At 33.1% G+C, this 26,743-nt stretch overlaps 1 protein-coding gene across 9 annotated transcripts in view; it reads right to left on the bottom strand.

Annotated features, from left to right (window-relative positions):
* kug (FAT atypical cadherin kugelei) overlaps positions 1–26,743 on the bottom strand; it is an 837,087-nt gene that overhangs the window by 10,317 nt on the left and 800,027 nt on the right. For 6 of the 9 annotated variants that reach the window (XR_013005376.1, XM_076401386.1, XM_076401385.1 and 3 more), the window contains 22 exons: positions 23,611–23,763; positions 23,337–23,547; positions 11,677–11,851; positions 11,441–11,616; positions 11,054–11,368; positions 10,622–10,998; positions 8,795–9,341; positions 8,417–8,737; positions 8,084–8,298; positions 7,848–8,031; positions 7,564–7,788; positions 6,750–6,827; positions 4,826–4,849; positions 3,192–3,295; positions 2,799–3,135; positions 2,533–2,742; positions 2,324–2,467; positions 1,574–1,742; positions 786–972; positions 586–730; positions 312–530; positions 5–265 (listed from right to left, as the gene is read on the bottom strand). Coding sequence is in view for 8 of the 9 variants with exons in the window: in XM_076401386.1 (XP_076257501.1) it covers positions 5–265; positions 312–530; positions 586–730; positions 786–972; positions 1,574–1,742; positions 2,324–2,467; positions 2,533–2,742; positions 2,799–3,135; positions 3,192–3,295; positions 4,826–4,849; positions 6,750–6,827; positions 7,564–7,788; positions 7,848–8,031; positions 8,084–8,298; positions 8,417–8,737; positions 8,795–9,341; positions 10,622–10,998; positions 11,054–11,368; positions 11,441–11,616; positions 11,677–11,851; positions 23,337–23,547; positions 23,611–23,763 (4,777 nt within the window). In the remaining variant the exon portion in view is untranslated. The remainder of the gene's footprint in view (positions 1–4; positions 266–311; positions 531–585; positions 731–785; positions 973–1,573; positions 1,743–2,323; positions 2,468–2,532; positions 2,743–2,798; positions 3,136–3,191; positions 3,296–4,825; positions 4,850–6,749; positions 6,828–7,563; positions 7,789–7,847; positions 8,032–8,083; positions 8,299–8,416; positions 8,738–8,794; positions 9,342–10,621; positions 10,999–11,053; positions 11,369–11,440; positions 11,617–11,676; positions 11,852–23,336; positions 23,548–23,610; positions 23,764–26,743) is intronic. The other 3 variants (XM_076401388.1, XM_076401389.1, XM_076401390.1) reach the window with 3 other exon arrangements.

The raw sequence follows: 26,743 nt of genomic DNA, 5'->3' as shown, positions 1-26,743 counted from the left end.
ACACCTTTCATTATTACGGTTCCCTCTTTTACATTTTCCCCTAAATACAGAGTGTAGCTGGTACTTTCGAATTGTGGATCGTGATCATTTTCATCTTGCACCAGTAAAACTATTTCAGCTAGTGCTGTCAACGGAGGACTGCTATCAGTTGAGGCTAATACTCCAATCAGGTGGGTAGGTTGTGTTTCGAAATTTAACGGTCTCGCTAATGCTACTTGCCCCTGAGAATCAATGCTGAATTGTGGATTGTCGTCGTTATCTGAAACTGATCAACACATATACTTTACCGAGAAACATATTTTATTACAAACCAATTTGATAGTTGACAGAAACGTTGGATATTATTTTCACTTTCGTTATAACAGTGCCAGTGGAAGAATTCTCTGATAAGAAGAATTTGCCTTCTTTCCTTTCAAAGACAGGAGGAACATCAGTTGGCCCAATAATTAGAATATTGACTGGAACGTCCGCGTGCTTATCTGGTTTTCCCTTATCACTAGCCCTGATGAAGAACTGAAACACCTCACCGGCTACGGAAGAATAATCATGAAAAGTCTCAGTCTGTTCAAGAATTACGTTTCATACCCCAGGAGTAAACTTCGCGGGTGAGGAATAATTCTCCTGTGGAAGGATTAACAGCAAAAATACTGGCAACTTCTGAAGATTTATTTTCGTAGATGGTATATTCAATTTGGGCTGCTTGGTTTTCATCGGCGTCCACTGCTTTGACCTGTAAATTAATGTTCGTCATAATCGATATCCCTAAAAGCATGAAATGGTACTACCTTAACGAAAGTTATTCCGCTAGTCAGATTAGAAGGTATGCTTATCTTATATTCCTTCAGCAAAAATCGGGGAGCGTTGTCATTTTCGTCCGTGACCTTCACCCGCACTGTAAGAAAGTCACTTAATCCTCCCATATCTGTGGCCATCACAGGAATTTCGTACTGTTTCTGTTTTTCTCTATCCAACCTATTCAACATTAAAATTAAACAACATTTAAAATTAAAAGGAACATAAGATTGGGTTTTTCAATTGGGGCGAGTCAATGTTGTTTTGACAGGGTTTGTTTAACCTGTTTATTATTGAATCGCTGATACCAAATCACCATAGAAAATTTTGATATTAAGATGAATGTTCGTGTATGTATTTTACTTCAAAGTCGAATCTTCAGCGTTTGGTGGTCAAATTCGGCACGACAAGTGTGATAATCAGTCAGTCCACATCCATACGTCAAAATACCGCTAGATCAGGTGCCATTGTCTAGTTTATGAAAGTAAGCAGGAGAACGTAGCTAAGTCCTCGCTGCGCCCAGGAATTTGGGCAACATGTCGTTCCACCAGGACGGTGTACGCCATGCCACGATAGACATTTTGTGTGAATAATTTACGGGTACAGTACAGTACACCTTTCAAGCATAAGCTTTTCAAACAAAAATAATTTCGTTAAATCACACACACAGCCTTTTTTGATCCCCCTCAATATTGACCTTCATTATTGAAAGACCCTATATCTGAACCAGGTAAGATTTATAATGAATCAAAATAACTTGTAGAAAAAAATGTTGTTTTACCTGACTTTAGTTTGTATTTTCCCTGATAGCTTATCAATACTAAACACCTCGTTAAGCAAATCAGAGTATATACTGTACGTTATTGTACCAAATTCACCAAAATCAGGGTCTGTAGCGTTCACTACTGCCACCGTTAGTCCAGGCATTCGATTTTCTGCCACAGCCACATCTATAAAATTATTTTCGTATAAAAATATTAACTTTAAAAAAGGGGAAATAATAATAGAATGTCCATAAAAACTAAGAAGACGAAAAAAAAATTAGTAAAAAACTTGTTTCTTAGATATACTTTTAATATTAAAATTTCGGCAATAGAACAACTTTTAGAAGGATTGATAACAAAGTGAGAATGACCAAAGAAAAAACAAAAATAATGAGAGTTGAAAATATATAGTTAAAAGAGGTGGACAAGTTTAGATATCTAGTAATTATAGTATCAGGAAATGTATATAGAAAAATAGAAGAGTAATATTAAAAAGCAAACAAGTCGTTTCAAGATCTGTGAAAAAGATAAAAATAAGAATACATATGATCTTAATAATGAGAAACATAAGATCAATTGTAAGAAAAATAAAATAACTATAACATATGTTGGGAAGTGATCAGAAAGGAATTAGAAATATAATTACAGGTTGAATGATAACCAAAGAAAACGAAACCAATGTGGATAGATGAAATTTAATCTTGGCTTTAAATAAAAAATAATTTCTGTTTTTTATAATACCCTTTTTGACTTAGGGTATATGTTACCTAGTATAACATCCTTGAAACGCGGCGGATGTAAGTTTGCTGGTATTAATTCAACTTTGAGTCTGGCGAAGTTTGTGTAGACTCCATCGCTGACCGATACATTCAATAGCATCATTTGTTGATTTCCAAAATTTGCTAAATTAACTGTGGATAAAAAACAACGAAATTAAAATGTTACATTTATGATATATTGTATGATTATAATTTACCTAAAGATACAATACCAGTGCTCGAATTCATTGAAAACGTTTGTTGTTCATTGCCTGCGACAATAGTGTATTTTAAGTTATTCTGATCGATCTCATCCAGATCACTTGCTTTAACTATGGTGACAAACTGGTCTCTTTTAGCTGACACAGATACTCCACAAGAATAAGACGCTTGCTCGAATTTTGGAGGGTTGTCATTCATATCAAGCACTAAAAAACATAAATTTTTTCTTGAATTTGACGATATTATTCAATTGGATTTATACCTTTAATCCACACGTGCGCAGTACTGTTTAAGCTAGGAGCTCCTTGATCGGTTGCCACAACGATGAAATGGTACTCGCTAGATATCTCGTGGTCTAGACTCTGTTTGAAATAAATCTTCCCCTCGACATCGTCGATGTAAAAGTAGTCGCTGGCGTTATTATTTATATCTTTCTGTATGGAGTACGATATTTTCTGATTGATGCCCGTATCTTTATCAGTGGCATACACTGTTAAGACATGGGTACCAAACTGTGCGGCTTCCGATATGGATACATTGTAAGACTCTTGCGTGAATTCAGGTGGACAATCGTTGACGTCAGAAAGCACGATTGAGACCTAAACAGAGTGATGGTCACTATGATTCCAGAGGGATCATTGCTGGATATACTTACCGGGACTTCAGCGTACACTCCAGATACGGAATCAGTAGCTCGAATCAAAAGATCGTACTGAGGAGTTTGTTCGTAGTCCAATTCGTCAATTACCGATATCACACCTATAATTTATGTTTTGGTCATTAGTAAAAACTTGTCACATCATTGAGGAGCATCAGCATGCAAGAAGAAAACAAAAACAAATAAAAGCAAACAAAAATAAAAAATAAATAAGTGCTCACTCCAAGAAGCAAATTAATTCGGTACTTTCATAACTAATACCTTTTCAAGTTTTCATCTACAATCTAGAAGCTATATAGAAAATTTGCTTGAAAAAACCGGGGAAAATGGGAACATTTGTACATAACTTTGAATGTATAATGAATATAAACAAATTATAATTAAATTATACCATGCTTGTTCTCTTTAATTTATTATAAAGTTAATTCTAAAAATATGGATAATATTTTAACAGTTTTTTAACTCCCGCTATGCACAAATTACATATTTATATATTAGTTTCCGCCCAGTCTCATATTTTTCAATCATATTGTTTAAATAAGTAAATTTGATGCTCAGGATTTAATAAAATGGAATAAATATTATACTTCACTATTTCAGCTTTTAAAAGAAAAACCCACTTTGACTATTTGATATTAAAGTACTGAAAAAAAAAAATTCGTTACGACACAGGATCGGTCTCCGGATAAGGTTAACCTATTAAAAAAATAACAAATAAAAAAGGGCCTACGCTACTAACGAGATAATGAAGATAAAGAAAAGGCCTGGGCAGGTTTTGATTTTGCCTACAGACGAGGTAAAAGTTTGAACGGAGGACAAAAAGTTTTTTTTCTAAATTAGCAAAGTTCGGGCGAGTGGAAAATGGCATGCTTAGTTAGCTCTACGGGTTACGGAGTATCAAAAATACATTTCCCAGTGGCGTAGATAGGACATGGATGTTGTTAAAAAAGAGCTTGAATGTTAGGTTAGGTTAGTTTTCTGTGTATAGGCTTGTATAGCATTTTAATAACACTGAATCTGGTGTAATACTGGAAATAATGAAGTAAAATGGTATTTGGTTTGTGATCAAATATTTCCACTGAATAAGTTTTTACAGAAAGAAAACGTACAGTAAAGCAGGCAAGGAATTTTATTTCAGTTCAAACTGCAACTTTTATGTAAATGTTATGAGCTGCCAATGTTAGTTTTGTAATTGGAAAAATTTCAATTGATTTTGGTATTATTTCTCTAAAATCCTTCGGAATAGCAAATATAACAAATAGGAGTGATATTTTACTGCATGACAGATGTGTTTTACTTTAGTAAAGAAACGTGACAACAATGAAATTTTAAAACTCAAACTAATAGCTAGAGTTGGCATATTAAACTCATACAGTGTAAATACCATCAGCACCGGTTTTCGACACACAGGCGTATTTCAACTCGTCGGCGCGTATTTTGAATAAATCTTGACTAAAAAATTCAGGAAAACAACAGACAATTGCAAGCCGAAAATATTGTACAATCGTCGTGAATGAACGTGCACCGAATGTAAGAAGCAGTCGAAGTACGCCCGGATAAATAATGGAGAAGATGGAAAAGGTGAAACAGGGAGGAAGCGTCTCTCTAATAAATTCAAGTCTAATACTCACAAGGCCCGTTGTTACTGTCTGGCGCTGCGAAAACAAGGGATTTATTAATACTTCGGCTTTACGAGTGTGGGTGTGGTAATTTTATTATAGTTAATACTAAAGATAATGCAAGAGGAAGTAATTTCATCCGGGACTGTTTACTAAAACTTTCCAGAGCTATGGGCATTCATCCGCGAATAAAAACGGTTTGTTCCGTTTAGGCTATATCCGGAGATGAATAATGTTACACAGTACTCATACCTTTATCTATTTACAAATAGTATCAAATACTAAATTTTATTATTTGTTTTATTGATTTTTTATATGTCACGATAAAATTTCTATTGAGTAGGCAAAAGATTATTTTTGATTTTTATATAGACCGATTTTGTGGTTAGCCCTGGGTTAAAAGAATACTTTTCATCAAATATTTTTATAAAAAAACTTTTTAAAATAAAATATGTACGTAATAATCGTAATAACCGTAATAATTAGTGTTTGAAGTCCAAACAGTTATATTAAATTAGATTTGTTTTGTTCGTAATTTAATTTTGTGTTTATGACATAAAAATATATTATGTATTGTTTGAGGGCTCGGCACCAACTTCAAACTGATTTTAATTTAGTTATTACAACGATTATTACGTGCATACTTTATTTTAAAACGTTTTTTTTTTTGGTTAAAAGTTTGATTTTTTTTTACTTTTTAGTGAGTACCTTATTTATATTTTGAAGTCCACCAAACCAAACCAAACTAGAAAAAAAAGTTGTTGGCCTCTTGGCAATCGAGTGCGCACTCGCACTCTGACCTCCGCGTGTGTGTTTAACGTTTTAACTATTACACCATAGAAACAGTTGCCTACTATATTTCTACGACTTCTCATATTATATCGTTAGTGCTTAAAATGCAAACTGAATGGCCTTTACACTGAACTATTTACGATTTCTCGTCATACCAGTTCAGCAATAACATTATACTCAAAATATCTGATTATTTTATATAAAAAAATATTTGAAAACATTGTACGTGCCTTTGAAATTTGAGGTTTTCCGTCGATTTACCCCTTCCCCCATCACATCCTAACTTGGTTCTAATGGGACCACTTCGGAAATGCACTCTTTCGAATAAAAAAAATATTTTGAAAATCCGTCTATAAATGACGGAGAAATCGGCGAACATATATTAAAAAAATATATACAGCCGAACATATAAATCCCAATATATTACAAGTTCCTATTACAGATGTGGTAGGGTTCTGTTTTGTAAGTATTATAATACATTTTCAGTTTTAATTGTTATATATTTCTAATCCTATGTTTTCTCCGTTTACATTACTAAATATATAATAATTAGTATTATATACAATAATATTTACTCCAACGGTGTAATAATTTTTACGAAACGGAATAACACTATACTCTTTTAGAATTACTTTTTGATAAACCATATTTTCCAGCGAAGTCTTGAAGAACAAATTGAACAATTATTTTGTCCTGTTTTTCAGATTATTTCGCCAATACACAGACGGTCCAAATACGTCTAATTATTATACGAAATAATCGAGTAGACACATTTTAGTACATTCAAGCATTGAATAAATATTATATTAGGATACTGTGTGTTTTTCTGTGTTATAAATTCATGCTCCAATTTTTACGATGCCCTCAGCTCTGTTAATAGTTTCGTTTTGTGTTCAAAAAACATTGTTACTTTGTTAATAGGAGTTTAATAAGTTTTATTACCAAAAAAAAACCAGCACCTCAACCGTATGCTTTTATCAGAATATTTGGAAATATAATTGGTTGCATTGTTGTGTCAGTTATTGAGATTCAATAATAGTTTTTTCACTAAGATTTCTAAACATTCTGAATATTAGCGTTTATTTAAAGTCAACATCAATCAACTACCAAAACATTTTCAGCCAGGATGCAAAACACTAAATACCTTGTCGAGTACTATCCGAATTTTTAATATATCTTAAAAACTCCCTAAGATTTTCATATTTACGCGTAACGCCATGATCTACGAATATTTTAAATCAAAATGGTTTTTAACGCAAACATGGTCATAATTGTATATTTTAAAATTTACTTTTGAGGATATCAAGGGATATATATTGCCAGGTTGTACTGTGTGTTATGAAGCTACTTAAAACAAATAACAAACTTGTTCTGTGATCTCAGAACCGAAACAAATCTATTGCATCGATTGATCACAAATCTATTGCATACAAAACTGCTATCCATTAGAACAAACACACAATACAATCTAAGAAAGTGACGAACGAAACATTGTTTTAAGATTTATGTAGATAAATTTTTAATCAATAAAAATGTAATCAATCAACACTAATTAGCTTGCAGTTACAAGTTTTTGTAACATTCTTTCCACAAAGTATCAGTGTTATATTCTTTTCAAGTCAGATAACACGTTTGGAATTGCCTGTTCCATTTATATTTCGCAATTGTTTATACACGGATTTTAGTCATGTCTACCTCTTGGACACTGCCTGACGTTAGCTCTGAATCACTGTTTTCGGTATTGGGCCTACAGACTATCGAATGACAAATTTAGAGACCATCCCAGAAGAGATCTGGTTTTGCTTATGGTTTCTAGTGTGACTTGAACTTGAACTTGAACCCAGTGTTGATTACATTTTTACCGACGAAAAGTTTTTGAAAAAGCTTAATCGTTCACAATGGATCCCTTTCAGTATTAACGAAAATGATATATAGATGATAAAATATTCAATATTTACCAGTGTTGAAATCTAGTGCAAATTCTTCCATTTCGTTACCCTTAACAATACTGTATATTAACTTTCTGGATAGCGGCGATTCGGCCTCTATGGATGTTGATAATGGCGATGGTACTTCTACGTTTTCGGGTATTGTTTCGGTATAAAATTGTTTCTTGAAAACTGGCATGGACCGATCTATAACTTTGATGTGAACTGTTACGTCGGTTCTACATGGTGTTACGCCTGGAAATGTAAAAAATTAGTTACTATAGAATGAGTAACAGTTATGGACACTACATTACTTTTGTCATAAGCTGATATCTGCAACTCGTATTCTCTGTTGTGTCCTTCTAAATTTTGTCTGATTTCAATATCGCCGCTTTCGCGTTGAACTTTAAATAGTTCGCCGTGTCCCTTATTCAGTTCGTATCGGACCTCTCCGTTTTCTCCACTGTCCAAGTCGATGGCATGAACTTTAGCTATAACCTACAAAAATAGCCTGATGTTTTTGTGTTGGTATAACTTTGATGTAGCTTACTGATCCTTTTTCGTCGTCCACTGATACTACAGCATAATAAGGCAAGTTGACGAACATGGGGCAGTTGTCGTTGATGTCTAGAACAGTTATGTTTACCATTACATGCGCCACACGTGGTCTTTCCCTAGTGGGTATTTCACTTCGGGCCTCCACGATTAATTGGTAAGCGTCTTTGGTTTCACGATCAAATTTGACTCCAGTAGTTCGAATTACACCTACGCAATACATATTATCGTGTTTATATTGTTTACAGTAAGAATTATAAACAACAAAACATTTAATATTTTTTTTGTAATTAATCTCATGTAAAAAAAATCGATTTGATTACTATACCTGATGTTCTTCCTATTGTAAACATATCTGTTGGGTTAAGGATCCTGAAGTCTATATGTTCATTGAGGGCGCTTCCCAAAACATTGACTACACACACGGTGGTAATTTTAGTCGAGTTTTCCACGATACTGCCTTCATAGAAGGGTTTTTGGAATACCAAACCGCTATTATCCGATTCATCTACTCTTATGTAAACTTTGGCCACGCTGGCAAACTTCCCGTCTGTCACTCTCACATGCAATTTATAAGAAGCTGATGGTTTAACTAGTTCTGAATCGGCCAGTGTTATTATGCCAGTTCTTGAATCGATCGCAAAGGCTCCTATTAAAAATTATTTCCGTTAATTCATCTCTAATGACGCCATATATTTATACGAACCTATTTTGTTTCCTTCTATGATGTTGAATTTCAAATATTGTCCGTCTGACGCGTCGGGGTCAGTGGCGTTGACCTGAATAATTGACACGTCTTTATATGAAGGTAGCAGAAGTGTTACGTTGTAAATAGAGTTGGAGAAGACAGGAGGACAGTCGTTAACGTCCAAGACTCTGATGTCCACCCTCGCTGTTGTATCAGACACAAGTTTTGGCTTGCCCATATCGGACACTTGAACATGAAAGGTGAAACTGGGAAGAGTCTCATGATCCAATAGACGGATAGTTCTTATAGCTCCGGTGTTGGAATCGATTTGGAAATATCGTCTGGGTAGTATCTCCACTATATCGAATTGAAGTAAGGCATTTCTTTCACTGTCTGCGTCGGTGGCCTTGATCACCATTGGCTCACTAGTATTGGTAAGCACCAACGAATTAATACCGGCTGCTTCACTGACTACCCCATAGTAGTGATTCTGGAGGAATTGGGGAGCATTGTCATTTTTATCCAGAATGTGGATGATTACATTGCATGTGGCTGACACTGATGCCTGAAATAATTATTATGTTTTAGTTAAGATCTGCTGCGACGCTATTTTAATTATTTATATTTAAGGTAGTCGTGTAATTTTAAGTTTACATAAATTGTAATATCTTTTCTGTTGTGTAGTATTTATAGGGGTCTAATACATTAGACTTTTAACTGATTTTGTAATATTTATGACATGTGAAAAGCATTATGACTTGAGATAAAATATAATATCGCATGGAATTGAATGTCTGATCAAAACATGCCATCCAAGAAAGGGTATCCCATCGGCTAGTTTTCGAGTGTTTCGGATAATAGGGTTTCAAGTACCGAGGTTGCTAGACGAAGCCTGACATAGGTTATGACCACTATAACCGTAAATATCAAGAAGATCCGAGATCGTGGAATTCCCGAGAATTCCTTAAGAGTTCGAAACGCACGTGTTCTATCGACGTGAGAAGTTTCTAGCTGGAAAAATCGTTCACACCCCGATATTCTGAACGAATCGGGGTACAGAAAAAAGAGGTTCTGGAACCAGCCTAATCCACCACTACCAGGAACCCGAGGGAGGAGCTTCAGCGATAAAACACGGTGCATCGACAACGAGAAGTAGCATTGAAATAAGTATTGTTAAAAGTATTGTTAGAAGAATTGAAGAAAGTATTGTTAGAAGCATTCAAATAAGTTTGCTAAAAGTATTGTAAGAAGAATTGAAGGAAGTATTGAAGAAAATATTGTTAAAAGTATTGCTAGAAGCATTGAAATAAGTTTTGTTAAAAGTATTGTTAGAATAATTGAAGAAAGTATTGTTAAAAGTATTGTTATAAGCATTCAAATAAGTTTGTTAGACGTATTGTAAGAAGAATTGAAGAAAGTATTGTTAGAAAAATTGAAGAAAGTATTGTGAAAGTTATTGTTAGAAGCATTCAAACAAGTTTGTTAAATTTATTGTAAGAAGAATTGAAGAAAATATTGTTAAAAGTATTGAAGAAAGTATTGTTAACCGCATTGAAAATAAATATTGAACAAAAGAAGTATGAATAATTATAGTCAGTAGAATTCCTGCTAATATTACCTAAAACCAGACTTTAGTTCTCGGTAAGTATATTCGATCTAAGTCATATCCTTTTTCCATAACGTATTAATTAATCTCTGTTCTTCTCTAAATCTTTAAAATAAAACAACTCGTCTTTGAGTATTAATTTTACCCAAAGAAGAGAGAAAATAAAGTGTATTTTATTTACATCATTGTTTTCTCTCCTACATCTCAACAAGGCCAGTAAATATGTTGTCTGTGCTTACCATATTTGTTGCTATCACTGTAAGATTGTAAAATTTGTTAGTTTCGTAATCCAACATTTTTTGTGTAGTGATAATTCCCGTGCTAGGACTGATGATGAAACTACCCCCATTGTTGCCATGCAGTATTTCGAACTGAAGCGATGACGTGCTGCGAACCTCCAAATGCGCCACATAACTTCCGAGAGGCTGATCTTCGTAAATCTCTGCCGCAATCTCTTTGTTGGCGAACTTGGGAGGGGCATTATCAGCCATAGCCAGTGATATGTGAGCTGGGACGGTGGCAGTTAAAGGTGGTTGACCGTGATCGGTCGCTCGGATGTGTAGAGTATATTCTGAGGCACTGTTGAGATCCAATTCCCTTACGATGCTTATGGTGCCTAGAATAATCCATTAATGTGAAGATTAGAATTTATCTATTTAGCGATACTGTACCTAAATCTGGGTCTATGCTGAACACATTGCCGACATTTCCTGAGATTATTGAGTAGGTAATACGAGCGTTCTCGCCTTTATCGTGGTCAACGGCTAAAGCCCGAAGGACCACACTTCCCACTGAAGCTGTTTCAAATACTCTACCCACCAGGATCTTGTCGGAGAAGTGGGGAGCGTGATCATTGTGATCGTGGACGATAATGTGCAACCTGGCAAGGTTCTTCTTGGCGGGCGTGCCACCATCTCGAACCATCACTGTCAGTATGTGTTCGGATAATGTTTCTCTGTCCAAATTTCCAATTAAAGTTATAACACCTGAAAAATTATGATATTTTTGCATGTAACTATTTCAGATCTTAATTAAAGTCGAGGTCCATTATATATTACCTGTCATTGAGTCGAGTTTAAAGGTTTTCAGCGATAGCATATTTTCTGCAGAAAAGAAACTGTAAATCAGCTGATCGTTCTTATCCTGATCAACAGCTTGTAGATGGTATATTTCTGTGCCAATTGGAACTGCTTCGGATATCTCTTTAGTATCAATCATTTTGGAGAATTCAGGCCTATAACAAACAGCATTATATATTGTAGATGATACAAATTAAAAATTTATGATGTCTTACCGATGGTCGTTGATGTCGATAACTGTGATATTTAAAGTAGTGTAGACGGTATGGACAGCATCAGATACACTGATGTTAAGGTTGTATTCACTCTGGCGCTCGTGATCGAGCTTGTGCGCCAGGAGGATGTTCCCAGTGTCTCGGCCAATGTAGAAATCTTGTCTTTGATCTCCATCTGTAAGAGAATCGGGAATTACAATGTGGATATAGGCAAAAAAACACAAGAAGCGATATTAGTGATCCGTAAAATTATGTGTTTATCTAATAAAATAGGACTTATTTATAGGATATTATTTTTTTATAATATTTGTTTTGATATTTAGGGCTACGAATGAATTACTTTCCTAGTACCTGGAAAGTGACTGAAAACATTATGATTCAGAAGTCATCCTCTACTGGCCTATAAATGTTTTACGTGTAATCTCAAAAATTATTGAGAAACTATAGAACAAGAAGTTTAACACAATAATTGAAGATTATTATTACGGAATATCAATTTGGATTTTATAATAATCACGGAACTATAGAAAAAATGCATAGACAGGTGAACTATATAAATAGAGACCTAATGTTAAAAGATATTGCTTGCCTGCATTATTGGATATCTCAGGCTTTTGATAAAGTATGGCACATAGAACTGTAGGTTAAACGAAAAAAGTGTCTCCACTCCATCCGCACTTTAAGCTACTGAAATCTGATCTTATAGGTAGACACTTTACTATAAAATAAAATTTTGAATACATTGTACTACAATTAAAATATTTAGGAGTTCCACAAGTGGGTCCAATATAGCATATCCTGCATACTACTCTAGATATATCAACTACAAAAATCATTACTGTCGTAACCTAGCTGATGATACGGTAATATTAGTTTCTAACGAGAATCCAATGATGATAGCATGAATAAAACTGTTGAAAAATATATAATGCCCACTGAATCACTAAGGGTAATAAAATAGGGTAAATTAAGGGTAATATTTAGTGCGAGCTTAGTAACTTATTCGATGTAATTTTGTGAATTTCTGATGATGATTTGTTGGTGCTGGAGTTTTTGGCAACTAATATAAATAATATTTAGTCTTAACAAACAATAATTTAAAAACTTAAAATCTGTAAAATAAATTTTTGATGTAGTTTTCTTATATAACTAACCGAACAGCCGTTGTTCTGCCGAACATTGGCTTTTTGTTTGGACGGAATAATTTATTTCGACAATAACACAAAAACTATACGCTGATCTCAATAACATATAATTAGTAATTTTGTTAAAATATGTTCTCATACTAGAAAAGTGTTATTCAAGTGTTCACATTGACAGATATACTCCAGTTGAAATCATAAATACCTTTTTTATTAAAAAAAAATCATAGCCATCTACTCGTACTAATTGTGACGATAAACCATTCCATAAACATACCCAATATTTTTAAATCAAAATCTGTCCAAACGTTTAGGAGTTCAATTACACACATAGACAGAAAAATTATAGAAATATATTATATGCCATGTTATATTACCTCCAAACTACCTTATGGTGATGATGTAATATGCTGAGCATAAACTGAAATGATGAAACACTGAAATATATCCAAAGAAGCAGCGAACTTACGTCATCAAGATGTTTAATGTATTGCCCGTGCTATCTGATACGTTATACGAACACGTAAATAAATGAGCTTGCAAAACTCGTTCGGTTGTCAAATGTCTGCAAAATTCTTTGCAAGTTTGCTATAACAACTACCGGCGAACGTTATTTTAACACTTTGCTTGTTTTGATAAATTTAAAATCGTTGCTTATTATTACTCTAATTAAACATTCCGAAACCAGACATAATAGAATGCGTAAGTCTCTAATCAGTTATTTCGGTTAGGAACGAGATAATGGTAGCCCTCTTTTGCCAGTAAAATTTATTAGCAAGGTAAATATTTTTACTGTTAAATATTACGTTGCAACGGTTTTTATTGAAATTATTTTTAGCATGTTGTAGCTGCACTGCATATTAGTATAGGCACGGTCATATCTTGGATTCACTGAAAAGAAACGGTCCCCATACAATGTGGGTGACGAATCAAAATGAGCTTGATGTTAGCTCATCAGAGATCAAACATATGAATGAAATGTATAAAAACAGTGAGTAGTTTTTTCAATATTAACATAATTTAACACAATTATTTCAGAGAAAACGATCTGGAAAGTATCCATAGATAGCTTAGAGCCATGATATATGGTCTTTAGGGCACGTAGAAAACTGTTAGGCAATATAGGATTTAAATGGTATAAGGATAATCCACGAAGAGGTTTGGAACTTTCAGACATTGATTTTAAAAGAATACAATTTTTAAAAGCATATAATAAAATCAAGGATGACTTATTAATTCAAGACAATTTGTTTATTTAGATTTGAGATGAAATCATATAAATAAATAAATAAATATATATATATATATATATATATATATATATATATATATATATATATATATATATATATATATATATATATATATAAGATAACTGTAGGAAGTTGTATTGTAGAGTGTGAACGATCTAAGTGCAGAGATATGAGTGTAATTGTTCAGAATTACACATGATCATTAGGTTAGAGTGTATGAATGTTAGAAGGAGAGGATTAATACTAACTGTTTTGTATATATAGTAAATGCATTAGGGATAAAATTCAATCATTAATTTTATTAAGAATGATGTACACAGGTAGAAGCAAAAATATACAATGATATCAAAATAACTTGACAAGGAAACACACCACCGACGAAAACAAGAACTAAACGTAAAAATATGAATATGACCTCTAATGAAAGTGAAATACATTTCTTGGATATAGAATTGTTAATTAGGCGGATTAGGCCACAGGGGATATCATTACATAAAAAACGCAGTGGTAAAGGCGGGGACGGTCCTCCTATTGTTGCGATAGCCGCGGATTCGAATCTTGCTGGGGCATGGTCGTAAATTTATGTTTGTGATTGTTTAAAATTTGTGAATGTTCTAGGCAAGAGTGCAAAATCCGACAAGGAAAATGATCCCAGTCACGCCAGTAACTAGAATGGGTAAGACCGGATGTCTTCTGGGATGATTTCTAAAGTTGGTCACTCGCCATATATATATATATATATATATATATATATATATATATATATATATATATATATATATATAATTATGAGGGGGCTTCACAAGGACACGGCAAAGTACACCACTTAAATACTTCAACTAAACTAGATGGTTTAGATGCTTTGGATTTGAAAATCAATATCTACTGTTGAAACTTATTTTCTGTAGAAATAATATATTTTTAGGAAATATTAAATATATTACAATATTATTGAATACTCTTCCAAAGTCACCATACCTATTTAAAAAAAAACGGAATCATATTTCTACATTTAATATTTACTACCGTATCTTTTTAGAAGCAATATAATTTTACATTTTCATATTTTACGCGAAATAAATTAGAAAACCTCTTAAATAATGATAGAGTGAAACTTTAAAGTAAAAACGAGTCTATAGAAAATTTTATGGATCGGGCCTCAATATCTTTGGTATACAAAGCTCCATTGTGCTATTCGCAGCCACTATAAAAGATTTATTTTTGCTCTGTTACAACTTTTATAGCCAGTAGGCGAGCAAGTGAACAGAAAAAATATGTGCATATTGTATAAAAAGCAACCTTTATATAAAATAAAGTTATATTATCATATCGATTTATGGCAAGTCGGTGTTTAATCATTATTAATGTTTCGTGTTCTAAAATTGTACTAAAATAATTGTTGAAGCTCAAAATTAAAAAAATCTGTTTATTGAACTTTGTGTTGTTAACAAAGATGCTTATGTGGTTAGACTCCTGCTTTTACTGTTCTTTGAATTTAGTTCCAGGTTCCATGTCATTATTAGGGAGAGCTTATCCGAGTCCTTTCGCGAGAAAGCTTAAAAGATTAAATTAAATTTGATATGGGAGTTAAGTTCTTTTAAACCAATAGTTTAGATTCGCAACTGGTTTATTTTGAGTATTGCAAAGTTCTTGAAATAGTAAAGTGTTCGTGAAAATCTTTTTTTGTTTAAAAATGGAAAGTGCAGTTTTTATAGCATGATTCCCATCACACGTCTGACGTCTAGGTCCTTAGACATCTGGTGTCCTCTTGGGACGGACAAGATGAAGAATTTCAGCGTCAATATTATTCAAGCGTGTTAGAAAGTGCCATTGTATATCTTAAATTAAACTTTAGTCATGAAATACACAAAGTTGCATTTTCGACATTTACAACTTTTTTTGTTTGGCTTAAATAAATAATCTGCTGCCGAGGACCATCAAATTTTTTTAGAAAACTAGGTAATGTTGCTCTGTTATATCCCAATTGTGATTTTTCCCTTTAACTATTTAAAAGTGGCGATTTTGATGTCAATGAACAGAACAACTTGGAGGAACAAAAAGTCTCTCTGAACTCGGCTACGCATTACAAGACTTGTGTCTGTAATTACTGCTTAAATGGCAAGTTTTGCAGAACAGAGCGTAGTCAGGAAATACACCGTCATCTGATTATTATTTACAGAGATCGATGTAAAATGGCTTGGCTAGCACACGGTTTCGAAATGCTGAAGAAATTTGAAAATGGATGCCAAACTGCCAAACCTACCTCGTTTTTCCAACCATGTATTTGAAAAGATGAGAAAAGTTAGATGAAAATGATAGAAAATATTTTCATTAACATATATCAATTTTTCTCAATAAATGCTTTTTAAAGAAAAAAATGAGCAGAGTACATATAAGCATCTAATATACCAAAACCGCTCTTTAAAAAAGGTCAATAAACCTAAAGTATTACGCCTATAAATTAGTTGCAAAAGATTTTTTTTTAAATTTGAAGCTTTATTGTGAAAAATGGGAAATATAAGTGTGGTCCACCGATAGCCGCTACTTTTTGAAGAAAGAACGATGTATCTCTTGAGGGTATCCACGAATCGACCAATTTTCTACTCTGGAAGATCTGGAGAATGCAGCGGCTGCGATAGTGTTTCCAAGTATGTTCTCCTATCGTTTTGCAACATATAGTCGAGCGTTGTCATTTTGAAGAGTAATATTGGTGGGTCTTTGCGCATATTGCGGCTATTTCTCGCTTGAAGTGCTTATCTCAAACGCATCAATTGTAGTCGATAGCGAAACTCATTGATGGTTTAATTGGGTAATGTCTTCAAATCCTCGTCTTCAAGTTTGTTTTGTCTGACTAGAACGCTCTGTATTTTCGGTGTCAAAATCGCCGAAATCAGTATTCACATGTTGAAATCCTTGGAGAATGGAGCTTCAAACAGCATTCGAAGAGCTTCAGTCGCTTTTTGCTTCAAACTGAAGTAAAAAAGTATAATTTCCCGCAAACGCTATTTATTCGATACAAATTCAGACATTTTCAACATACTCAAAAATAATTCACACCGGCCAAATGACACGTGACTTAATGCACAATAACACCATCTCTTAAAGCGAACACTAAAAATGCTGAGGCCCAATCACCTCTCCCTACTAAGACACCCCGACAGTCGATTTCATTCCTTAAGAGTATATTCGTGTTCTGAGATTCGGGCCAAATATTTGCACAGCGTACAGATTCGTGACAAAAATTTATTTTACCAAAAGATAACAGCGATCGGGGATCATGTGATCCGAAGCGGTGATACTCTTACGAATTTATTAGTTTATTGTTTTCGTAGTGTGGCACAGCAGCCTCTCCCTGTATCGCGAAATCTGATTATTCCGACAACAATAACAATCGAAAGTAATGCGGATTCGATCTAGATTGATCTCAAAATATTACTATATTATATCTAAAAATAACTTTTTTACTAGGTCCGTATAATAAGCTATTTATATTCAATAAGAAAATAATCCTCTATACTTGAAAAACTTAAAACTAATTTTAAAATCTACACACTGACTTTTCGACATCACTGCTTGAACAATTAACAGGAAACAATGGTATTTTATTAGTTTCTTAAATAGTTCGTACTAGGTCTGGAGCACATTCAGTAATACTTTCCCCTAAATAACATGTGGTTGAACACTCGATGGAGGAACTTTGAGGAACTACCTTGAGAAAAAACATTGAGAAAGCTTTCATATTTATAAAAACCCAAATAATCTCAACAAGGACAACGTTGGTCTTATATACAACCATTACACTATCCTGCTTCATTCTTCCGTTTTTCTCATTTACTTGAATGTAATTATCAAGTTTTAATTGGAATGATTTAAATGGATTAAAAATCGTATTTCTGTTTAAAATAACTACTCACAATTTGTTAAGTTATGATAGACACGTTCTACTATATTTAGGTGTGATGATTTTTTTACCTTATGAGGTTGCGTTGAAATAAGGACTAGTTAATAATTTAATATTTTATAGAGATATAGTGTCTCGATTTTATAGATTACACACAAATACGTATAATAATATGTTATCTTCGAATTAAACAAATGTATGTAAATGCTGTTATAATCATCGAAGGGTGATGAGGTTGTAACCCTGGAATGGTTTGTAACTTTGATCGGGAATTCAAGAGTTCTTGTCAGTTTCGCCATTTTTATTTCGATGGTTTTTAAAGAGCACATAACATACATGCACTACCAACTTCGTTGGCTCAAGTTTTATACACATTTTTAACTTTTTATCAACAGACAGAAGACAATGAAAGTTCAGGTGCTCCGGAAAACCCATTTCAAAAAGATCTGATATCTTAAATGAAAACCATCAAAATAAGTTGCCGTGCATATTTAGTATTTTTAAGCGGATAGAAAAGTTTAATGAGAAAAATCGGTATATACACCAAATTGATAATAAAAGTACTCATACTTTAGTAGTAGTAATAGTAGTAATAAAAGTAGTAGTAGTAAAAGATATATAAAAATATTTGTGTATGCAAAAATATATGAAGATATATGCGTTAGACTTTTGGGAAACAGTGATATAAAATCTCTCGTATAAAAGGTATATTATTTATCACAAAATATAGAAGACTGCCAAGTGAACTAAACTCTTACAGATCTATTTCATTAGTATCGGTAATAGCTAAGGCATTTGAATAACTTTCATCAGTTTGGTTTTAGCGACAATTGAGCAGGTGCATAGAATCACAGACACCATTGAAAAATACTACGAAGATAAAAAAGTCTGTCTAGTTATATTATTAGATGTAGCCCAAGCTTATGATAAGGTTTGGAATGTGGGACTTCAGGCATCTACAAATTTCAGAACATCTCTGTATTTAGAGTCGAACAAGAGGAAAACTATTCTACAATAAAAGAAGTTGTTGGTACGGTACGCCAATGCAGGTGTACCACAGGTGTTGTGTCATTGTGGTCATTTGTTTACCTACTGGTAATGCTGTAATATTTGCTGTTGGATATGACAGAGAAGTAACAATATAAACAACTAGAATAAGACATAGAGAACCAATCAATCCGTATATAATGAATTTATTTATAGTCAAACTGCACATGTAACAATGACAATGAATAATACTATCATCGTATAAAGCTAGGTATAATTGCTAGGTATTCTGGGATTAATCTTGATACAGAACTGGTAGGAGCATATTAAAAAGACAGTAACTAAATTTGAAATATACGAAATATGCTCTATAACCGGAAGAAAATTTTAATTATAAAATAGTACATAATGAGTTGCTCTTGTATAATCAGATGCAAAAACTGATATTGACTTTTGTAATATGGAATCCTTTTACGATGATGATTTTCAGAAGAGGTATCGTAACCCTAGATACTATGATTTACACCAGGACCTTCAGTTAACGATTGTTACTCATGTTAACGAAGAATTGCAACTCTTGTATAACACTCGAGCAGAACAAAGGTTCATTCGTTAGCGTGTATTAGTACATAAATTAACATTTCTTAGATATTAAATGTTTTCTTTTTATTTTGTGAAAACATTTTCACTGTTGGAAAAAAAATAATCAAGAATATTTGACTGTTATATTATCAAAGCAAAAAAATACACCATTGTTAAAAACATCGCTAAAATTTTCAAACGAATAGTAACGCACGCTGGAGCGAACTTGTGCTATTTCGATGGATTTTCGAATCAATATTCCACCAGTAACAATTCAAATAGCACAAATAGATTTGGCCCAACGATAAATTGTTGTGCACTTAATGCGAATATCAATGGGTATTAAATTCTAGTCCAATATAATATGCGTAATGGTGAGTGATTAAATAAACATTAAACAAACGGAATCCTTGTCTTTGCTATATTTCCGCCTTCCAATTCGTGTTTTCTTCGCGTATTAGTTTGGGTTTTGTCACGTTCTTTAATACATTTAGTTTATATGAGAATTAGTTTTATTATGTTTAGAAGTAAATTAAGACTTTAAGATAAATATGAATATATTATTTTATAATAAGGGCGCTGTGAGAAACAACTTGTTATCAAGTATTAATGACATATTTGAAAGACCCATGTATACCATTAGGTATGGAATAATTATCCGAAATGTTCAAATGTCTACCTCGTTTTCTCGAGTATTCCAATTTTTTCAATGACTATCTAGATCCGGCTGAATTTAAGTGATGGTTTGTATTACATCGGTCGATTGTCATAGATTTCTGACCTCAGAAAACCACACAAATAAGTTTATTCCGGAGTCCACTGTATGTCTTGTCGGAGCCACATACCTTGTACATTGATATTATTCAATTTGGATGAAAGGAATTCTGTTATCATCGTTCTGTAGTTGGATGTGTTGTTCAATTGAATAATTGAAACTGAATAAAATGATTGAAATAATTAGCATAAATTTTGGTTCAAGATGCATAACTAGAATCATCATCACATTCTTCTTCTTACTATTCCACTTGTATATTGGTAAAACAGAGATATAAAAACTGCAGGAAGCCCAAAAAAATGCTTTGAAGTACAGTAATCCCTCGAAATCCGCGGGGGTTACGTTCCGATAAGATGGCAGCGGTTGGTGAAACCAATTAAAAGGAGAAAAGCATATAATTTTGTTAGACTTTTAGTTGAATTTATTTGTCTATTCATTAATGAAGAAAAATCTATGTACATAAATGTAACTTATGCACGTAAATATAAAATTTATTTTTACTTATATTTTAGTTGCTGATAAAAATATAAAATAATAAAAAAGACCTATAGTACACAAGTCACAAAGTTATATGTACTTAGAAAATGCAGAGTAACAAAACAAAATTTATAAAAAAAAATTGTTTCATTATTTTCTTAAGGTCTTTCTATACTTCTTTATACGGTTGTAGTAAATCTTTTAGACCATTAGTAAACTTCGGTATCATACTTCGTTCCAGTTAAAGATCCAGGTCCAAAACCAAATCCTGCAGTTCATGAGCAGATGAAAACATCTTATATATTTTGCCTAAAGTTAGGTTAATTTCTTAAGAACTATCATCTTCATTATTTGATTCATTATTTGTGTTGCTTTCTAAAATTTCAAGGATTTCCTCTTCTATGAATTCAGTGTCATTAGCGGCTAAAACTTCAACATCTGTTGGCTGATGATCTTCAAAATCTCCATGCATTTGATGTATAACTTGTAAAATGTTAGTGACTTCGGCTTCTTTATCCGACAATGCTGAGATATCGACAACAACTCCCGGGAGTAGGTTTTCCTAGAATGCATTTATAGTTGATAGTCTTAAGTTACTGCATCTTTAATAATAGTTATGCAGTGAGAAATATTAAACTTACAGGTATCGGTAACAGTCAATGAAGGATCTGCTTCCATGCATTGTGAGATACGACTAAAAGTGCGCGTTAGATAATATTATTTAAATGTTGCTATTGTATCGTGGTCTAAGGTTGCAGAAGCGAAGTTGTGTTGGTAAACGGTATTTTCACATTGGGGCCAATTTAAGGTAAGATTAAGATTAAGGTCTCCAGATGTCCGGGCGCATTGTCAATAAGCAGAAGACTTTGAGGCCAGATACTATTTAACACTAGACACAAAACAATTAGTAAATCAGCATGTAAATAGCGCCATTGTAACCCAAGTATTAGGATTGCCTTTCCAAAACACAGGCAGACAGTCCTTATTGTTATTTTTCAAGGGCCAGGGATTTGATGATTTTTAAACAAGAATTGGCTTCACCATACAATCACCTGAGACGTTACAACAAAACAAGAGTTAATGGTCTTTAGATAGCTGAAACCTGAAAAGTGGAACCGCGGGTAAGCGAAACCGTGGTTAGAGAGACCGCGTGTAACGGGGGATTACTGGATTTACTGTAATTAAACAAGCGCAAAACTTGAATTGAAATAAGAGAGCAGAAAGTACACAAAAAAAGTAAAGTAAGAAGTCCTTAAGAGGAAACATACACTATAAGTAGAAGTGTCAATTCTTTGTTCTACTTGGACGTATGGTATCGAACTGTGCGGTACTACTAGCAAATTCAACATAGTCGTTCTTCAGAGGAGAGAAAATGATTATCACATGAATTGACTGAAAATACCTTATCAACTGTTTCAATATCGCAGTTTCATTGCCTGTCAGGCAAGGAAGAAGAGTTTTTGGTGGCGTATTGTGACTGTCGAAGAAAAGTGGATTTACGACGATAATCTTAAGCGAAAAAAGTTAGGTTAACCTAGAAGAATTTTCCATATCAACACTGAAGCGAAATATTCATGCCCATAAAGCTTTGCGGAGTATAAGTGAGATCAGCAAAAACAAATTGAACGAGCGATTGTAGCAAAAAGAACTAGCAATAGCGAGTAACATATGCAAAGTCATTCTTGTCATCAATCATCGTTATTGCTATTCGTTTGCCTTTTCATATTCTATTTCTTCTTTACTGTTCTACCATAATGATTCATATTGGTAAAATAAATCTGCAGAAAGCGCATATCCTTAAAGTGCCTAAAGTCAGGCGCAAAACGCCAAATTTAACGGCGTATTCAAAAAAGGGAAGAGCAAATACACAAAATGGTTATCGAGGTAAAGTAGTATACTCTATATACTCAACGCTTACTATATAATATATAAAAATAATTTGTACGTAAAGCGTCTATTCTCAGGCCTACTTGAATTTATTGTATCCGACTGTTCGCAAATCCAATATAGACCGAGAGGTTCCAAAAGTGCCTTCCTCATACCCCGTATTACGCCTCTAACAAATTAATTAATCGCGATATCCCTCTGAGACCTATAACGGGTGCGATCAAAGGTGGCAGTGTGTTTGTACACCGATGCATTCGCACAGTTAAAAATGCCCGATGACAATAAAAAACAATGTCTTTAGAATAAGATAGAAAATGGAAATTAAATCAAGTTCTTCATTTACTGAAGCGATATTCTTCGTAATTATATTATATGAAAAGTCGTCTGAATTGGAAACCTACTTTCAGTTTGGTCAGAGAATTGCTTTCGATGAGTATGAATCTATAGGGGCATACTGAGGGCACAAGTCCTCAATGATGGTACGCGGAAGATTACCTTTTAGTATTTGCAATGACCTATAGATAAAGAAGTTGGGATTTATGAATCACAGGTCATTGTTATTCTCAAACAGGCCCTAGCCAAGTTGAGCCATATTGTTATTTATAGTGAATAACAATATTTTACATAATTTTACAACAGGTTCTTGACTTACTTACCTACAATATCATACCACAAACGATCACTATCATCGTCTTGAGCTTGAATCAAACTGACCAAGAAACCGATCTCATCTCGTTCCGTCAGTTGAACTGGTAGAGGAGCCTTAATGACCGGCGGATGTTCAGAGGTCTTCGGTACCTGAACCACCTTTACCGATACCTTGCACGTACTACTCTTCTGTGGAGTACCACTGTCAACAGCTTTGATCTGAAACGTAAAGACACGTTAAATATTTTTTCGATAATTTTCTTCCATTCGGTGTCCACTCACATTCAACTCATATTCCTGGCCCGGTTCGAATCCCTTTTGTGCGTACACCACTCCGCTGCTCTTGTCAATCTTGAATTTGGATTTTCCCTTGCCGGACTTAATGAAATATTGCAGCTCTGCGTTCTGTCCTATATCTCTATCGAAGGCAAGGACCTGAAGACATAATCAGTTTGTTTATTGACTTCAATGCATATGGTGGGAATAAGATATGAAATGATACAAGGTTTCGTGAGGTTAGTTATAAATAAAAGTAGTGCAAGTCATATACATTAAATAAAGAGTACTTGAACGGGCTTTTAAATCACTGAATATGGCATTGTTAATTTGTATAAGATTAGCTTTATTTTAGAAATGTGAAGTATGATATTTATAAGAAACAGAGACATGTACAATAAACATACTATATTATATTTTGTAAATATTTGAAATTTTCGCATTATTCACATTTATTATTAAGTCGCCTCATTATTACGGAAATTGTTGAAACATTTTAAAACATTCATTCTTGATTTCTTTTTCATATGTAATTAGTACTATGTGATTTGACACAAAGTATTTTCTTTATAATCGCGTGTATAATAGGTTCTTAAAATAGAAGAATCAAACATTCGCGTTAGAACCAAAATATTAGCTATAGGTTATTAAACTAACGGATATTATAAATAAATAAGCAACCACCTGTTTAAGTTCATAAGTGTTTTGGTGGCTGGGATATTTAAATCGCTCGTACAGGAATCTTTAATCAAATACAAATGGTTGTTTAATAACTGTTATCCGCCCATCAAAGATGGCGCTATTAGGGTGGTCATTTTATTTTAGTATAAATAATACTACTTTTATATTAACATTTGTATATATAATACTATATATATAGTATATATAATAACATACAATATAGTGAAGTCTCATGTAGGTTTGTTAATTTATTATCTTCTTTATTTATCTTCTACAATGGAAAAATTGAATATTTTACAGTAATATAATTTTTATTTATCAATGTTTAGTACCAAATTTTTGAATGATTTTTAAGAGTATATAAATATTATTCTCTTTCAATTAGAGCGGTGCAACGAAGTCGATGTATGTGAAAGTATATGAAAGTGAAAGAAATGTATAAAATGTCTTGGAGCTCTATTTTGACCTCCTAATTTATAAACTAATTATAGTGTGGCTTAATTGAAAAAGAATTACTAGAGCTCTTTCGAAATTTCTTTCTTATAATAAAATAACATCATCAAGATATTTTTGATTCCTAAGTATATCAACAATCTGTAGAAGGTGAAATATAATGGCTATTAATTTTGTTTATTATTCTCTGTGATGTTTCGAATTTCATCATTACTTTCAACGCATCTGATCAATATTTTTTGGTACTGATAAAACATGCTAATTTGATTAGTCCCTTTCCAATTTCGTTATTCTAATTAGAATGTTCTTTCGTTTCTGATTTGACCTAATTTTTGTTTCATATCTATAAGAATAGTAACAGTCATGTTGTACAATTATTCTAGACTGTATATTAACTAAGGAACTGACACAGAGCCTTTATGGCTCGACATTTAATGAAATATACTTAGACTTTATTGAGGTAATGTACCAATTAATCGTTTTTAAAAATACTTTTTCCTATTTCAAATAACTATATTGTACGCTTTATAAAAATTTAATTTATGATTATATTTTTACAAAATAGCCTATAGTATTTATTTTAATATCAATCTCTTTAATCCTTTATCTTTAATTATTACACATTTTCAATGTGTTTTATACAAAAACAAAACGTTTCATATGATAAATTATTTATAAAGAAAAATTTACGCTGTATGTTAAATGATTCTACATTTCTGGGTTAAAAAATCTAGATGTATTAACATTGTTAACTATTGTCGCTATTTATCACGTTAATTACTACTATTGTTACTGCAAGAATTGTGGCTTTTTCATATTGCTCATAATGTAATAATGAGCTTCGTAAGTTTGTTTGAGAAACAATTTAGATATTTCGGAATTATAAGAACATCAGCGGAGACAAAACAAATATTTCTTGTCAGTTGGTGGCGTTCTAATTTCGGAGAATGCCAAGGTTGTGCTTGCTGTCTTATTGATGTCAAACGGCACAAAGATCCCGTCTACACGCGATATTATTTCTTCAGTTCCACTCGCAGGCCCAGTAAAGGGAACTGTCAATTTGTCGACAGAATAGCGGCGGCGAAGCGGACATTTTCATACAATGATACCGCAACCGAACTAAATGGGCGGTGGGCGTTCCTGCTGATCAATTAAAGATTCGTTCCAATTGTCGTAAAAAAAATTTCAACGAAATTCGCTTGTACAGGCTAAGAAAAACATATTTACTGGCTGGGCTTCTACAAATTATTCGTTCTTTCTTTTGTTAATGTCCGCTTGTGTTCTGTTTTCAAACATATAACTAACGTGTTTTATTTTTACGGATTTATAATAGATCCTGAAACTGAATTAATAAAGCAATAATTGCGGTTTAATTTTGTAATTATAAATTACTTATATAATAGTAAATTGAGTTTTTTTGGAAGCTTATAATGAACATACCTCAAAGCCAAAAATGTGTTTTGGTCTCAAGATTTAATTATTTTGATAAGTTTTACAAAGAATATCAAAAATTCTAAGAGGAGCAATTAGAAGCATTACTCCATTAAGATTCTAGATGAATTTTTTGAATCATTGAATGTCAAGGAACCATTTTTCGACCGATGTAACACCGATGACACGCAGGTTTAGAATGGTCAGATGTTAAGCTCATCCTGGAACCAGTTTTGGTACGAAGTTATTTAATGGGGTTCATGTTATTTAAGCGAAAATGGTTACAATTGGCAACGAAAGCAAGAATTTTTTTTTACGTGAAAACGCTCGACTGTATTGTATTTTGCTCGTGAAGTAAGAAATAATGAAAGCCGATACAAGTCCCTTATTCATATTACTAGTTGATTTTACCCTAATGTTATGTTTGTTGGTAGTTGAAAATCCATTTATTTCAGAACAAAATAAATAAAACTTTCAGGTAAATTTTCGAATTTCTGCAAGACAAAAGGCAAGGCAAATCTCTTGTCCTTTGTGTCGTATTGGGCCATTCCATTCGATGAAACAATCAGTAATC

This window comes from Rhynchophorus ferrugineus, unplaced genomic scaffold (assembly GCF_030347505.1).
Source record: "Rhynchophorus ferrugineus isolate W39M unplaced genomic scaffold, kcgeb_rfMv2 rfM4, whole genome shotgun sequence".
Classification (NCBI taxonomy): Eukaryota; Metazoa; Arthropoda; class Insecta; order Coleoptera; family Curculionidae; genus Rhynchophorus; species Rhynchophorus ferrugineus.
This window is presented reverse-complemented; position numbering and strand designations above follow the sequence as displayed.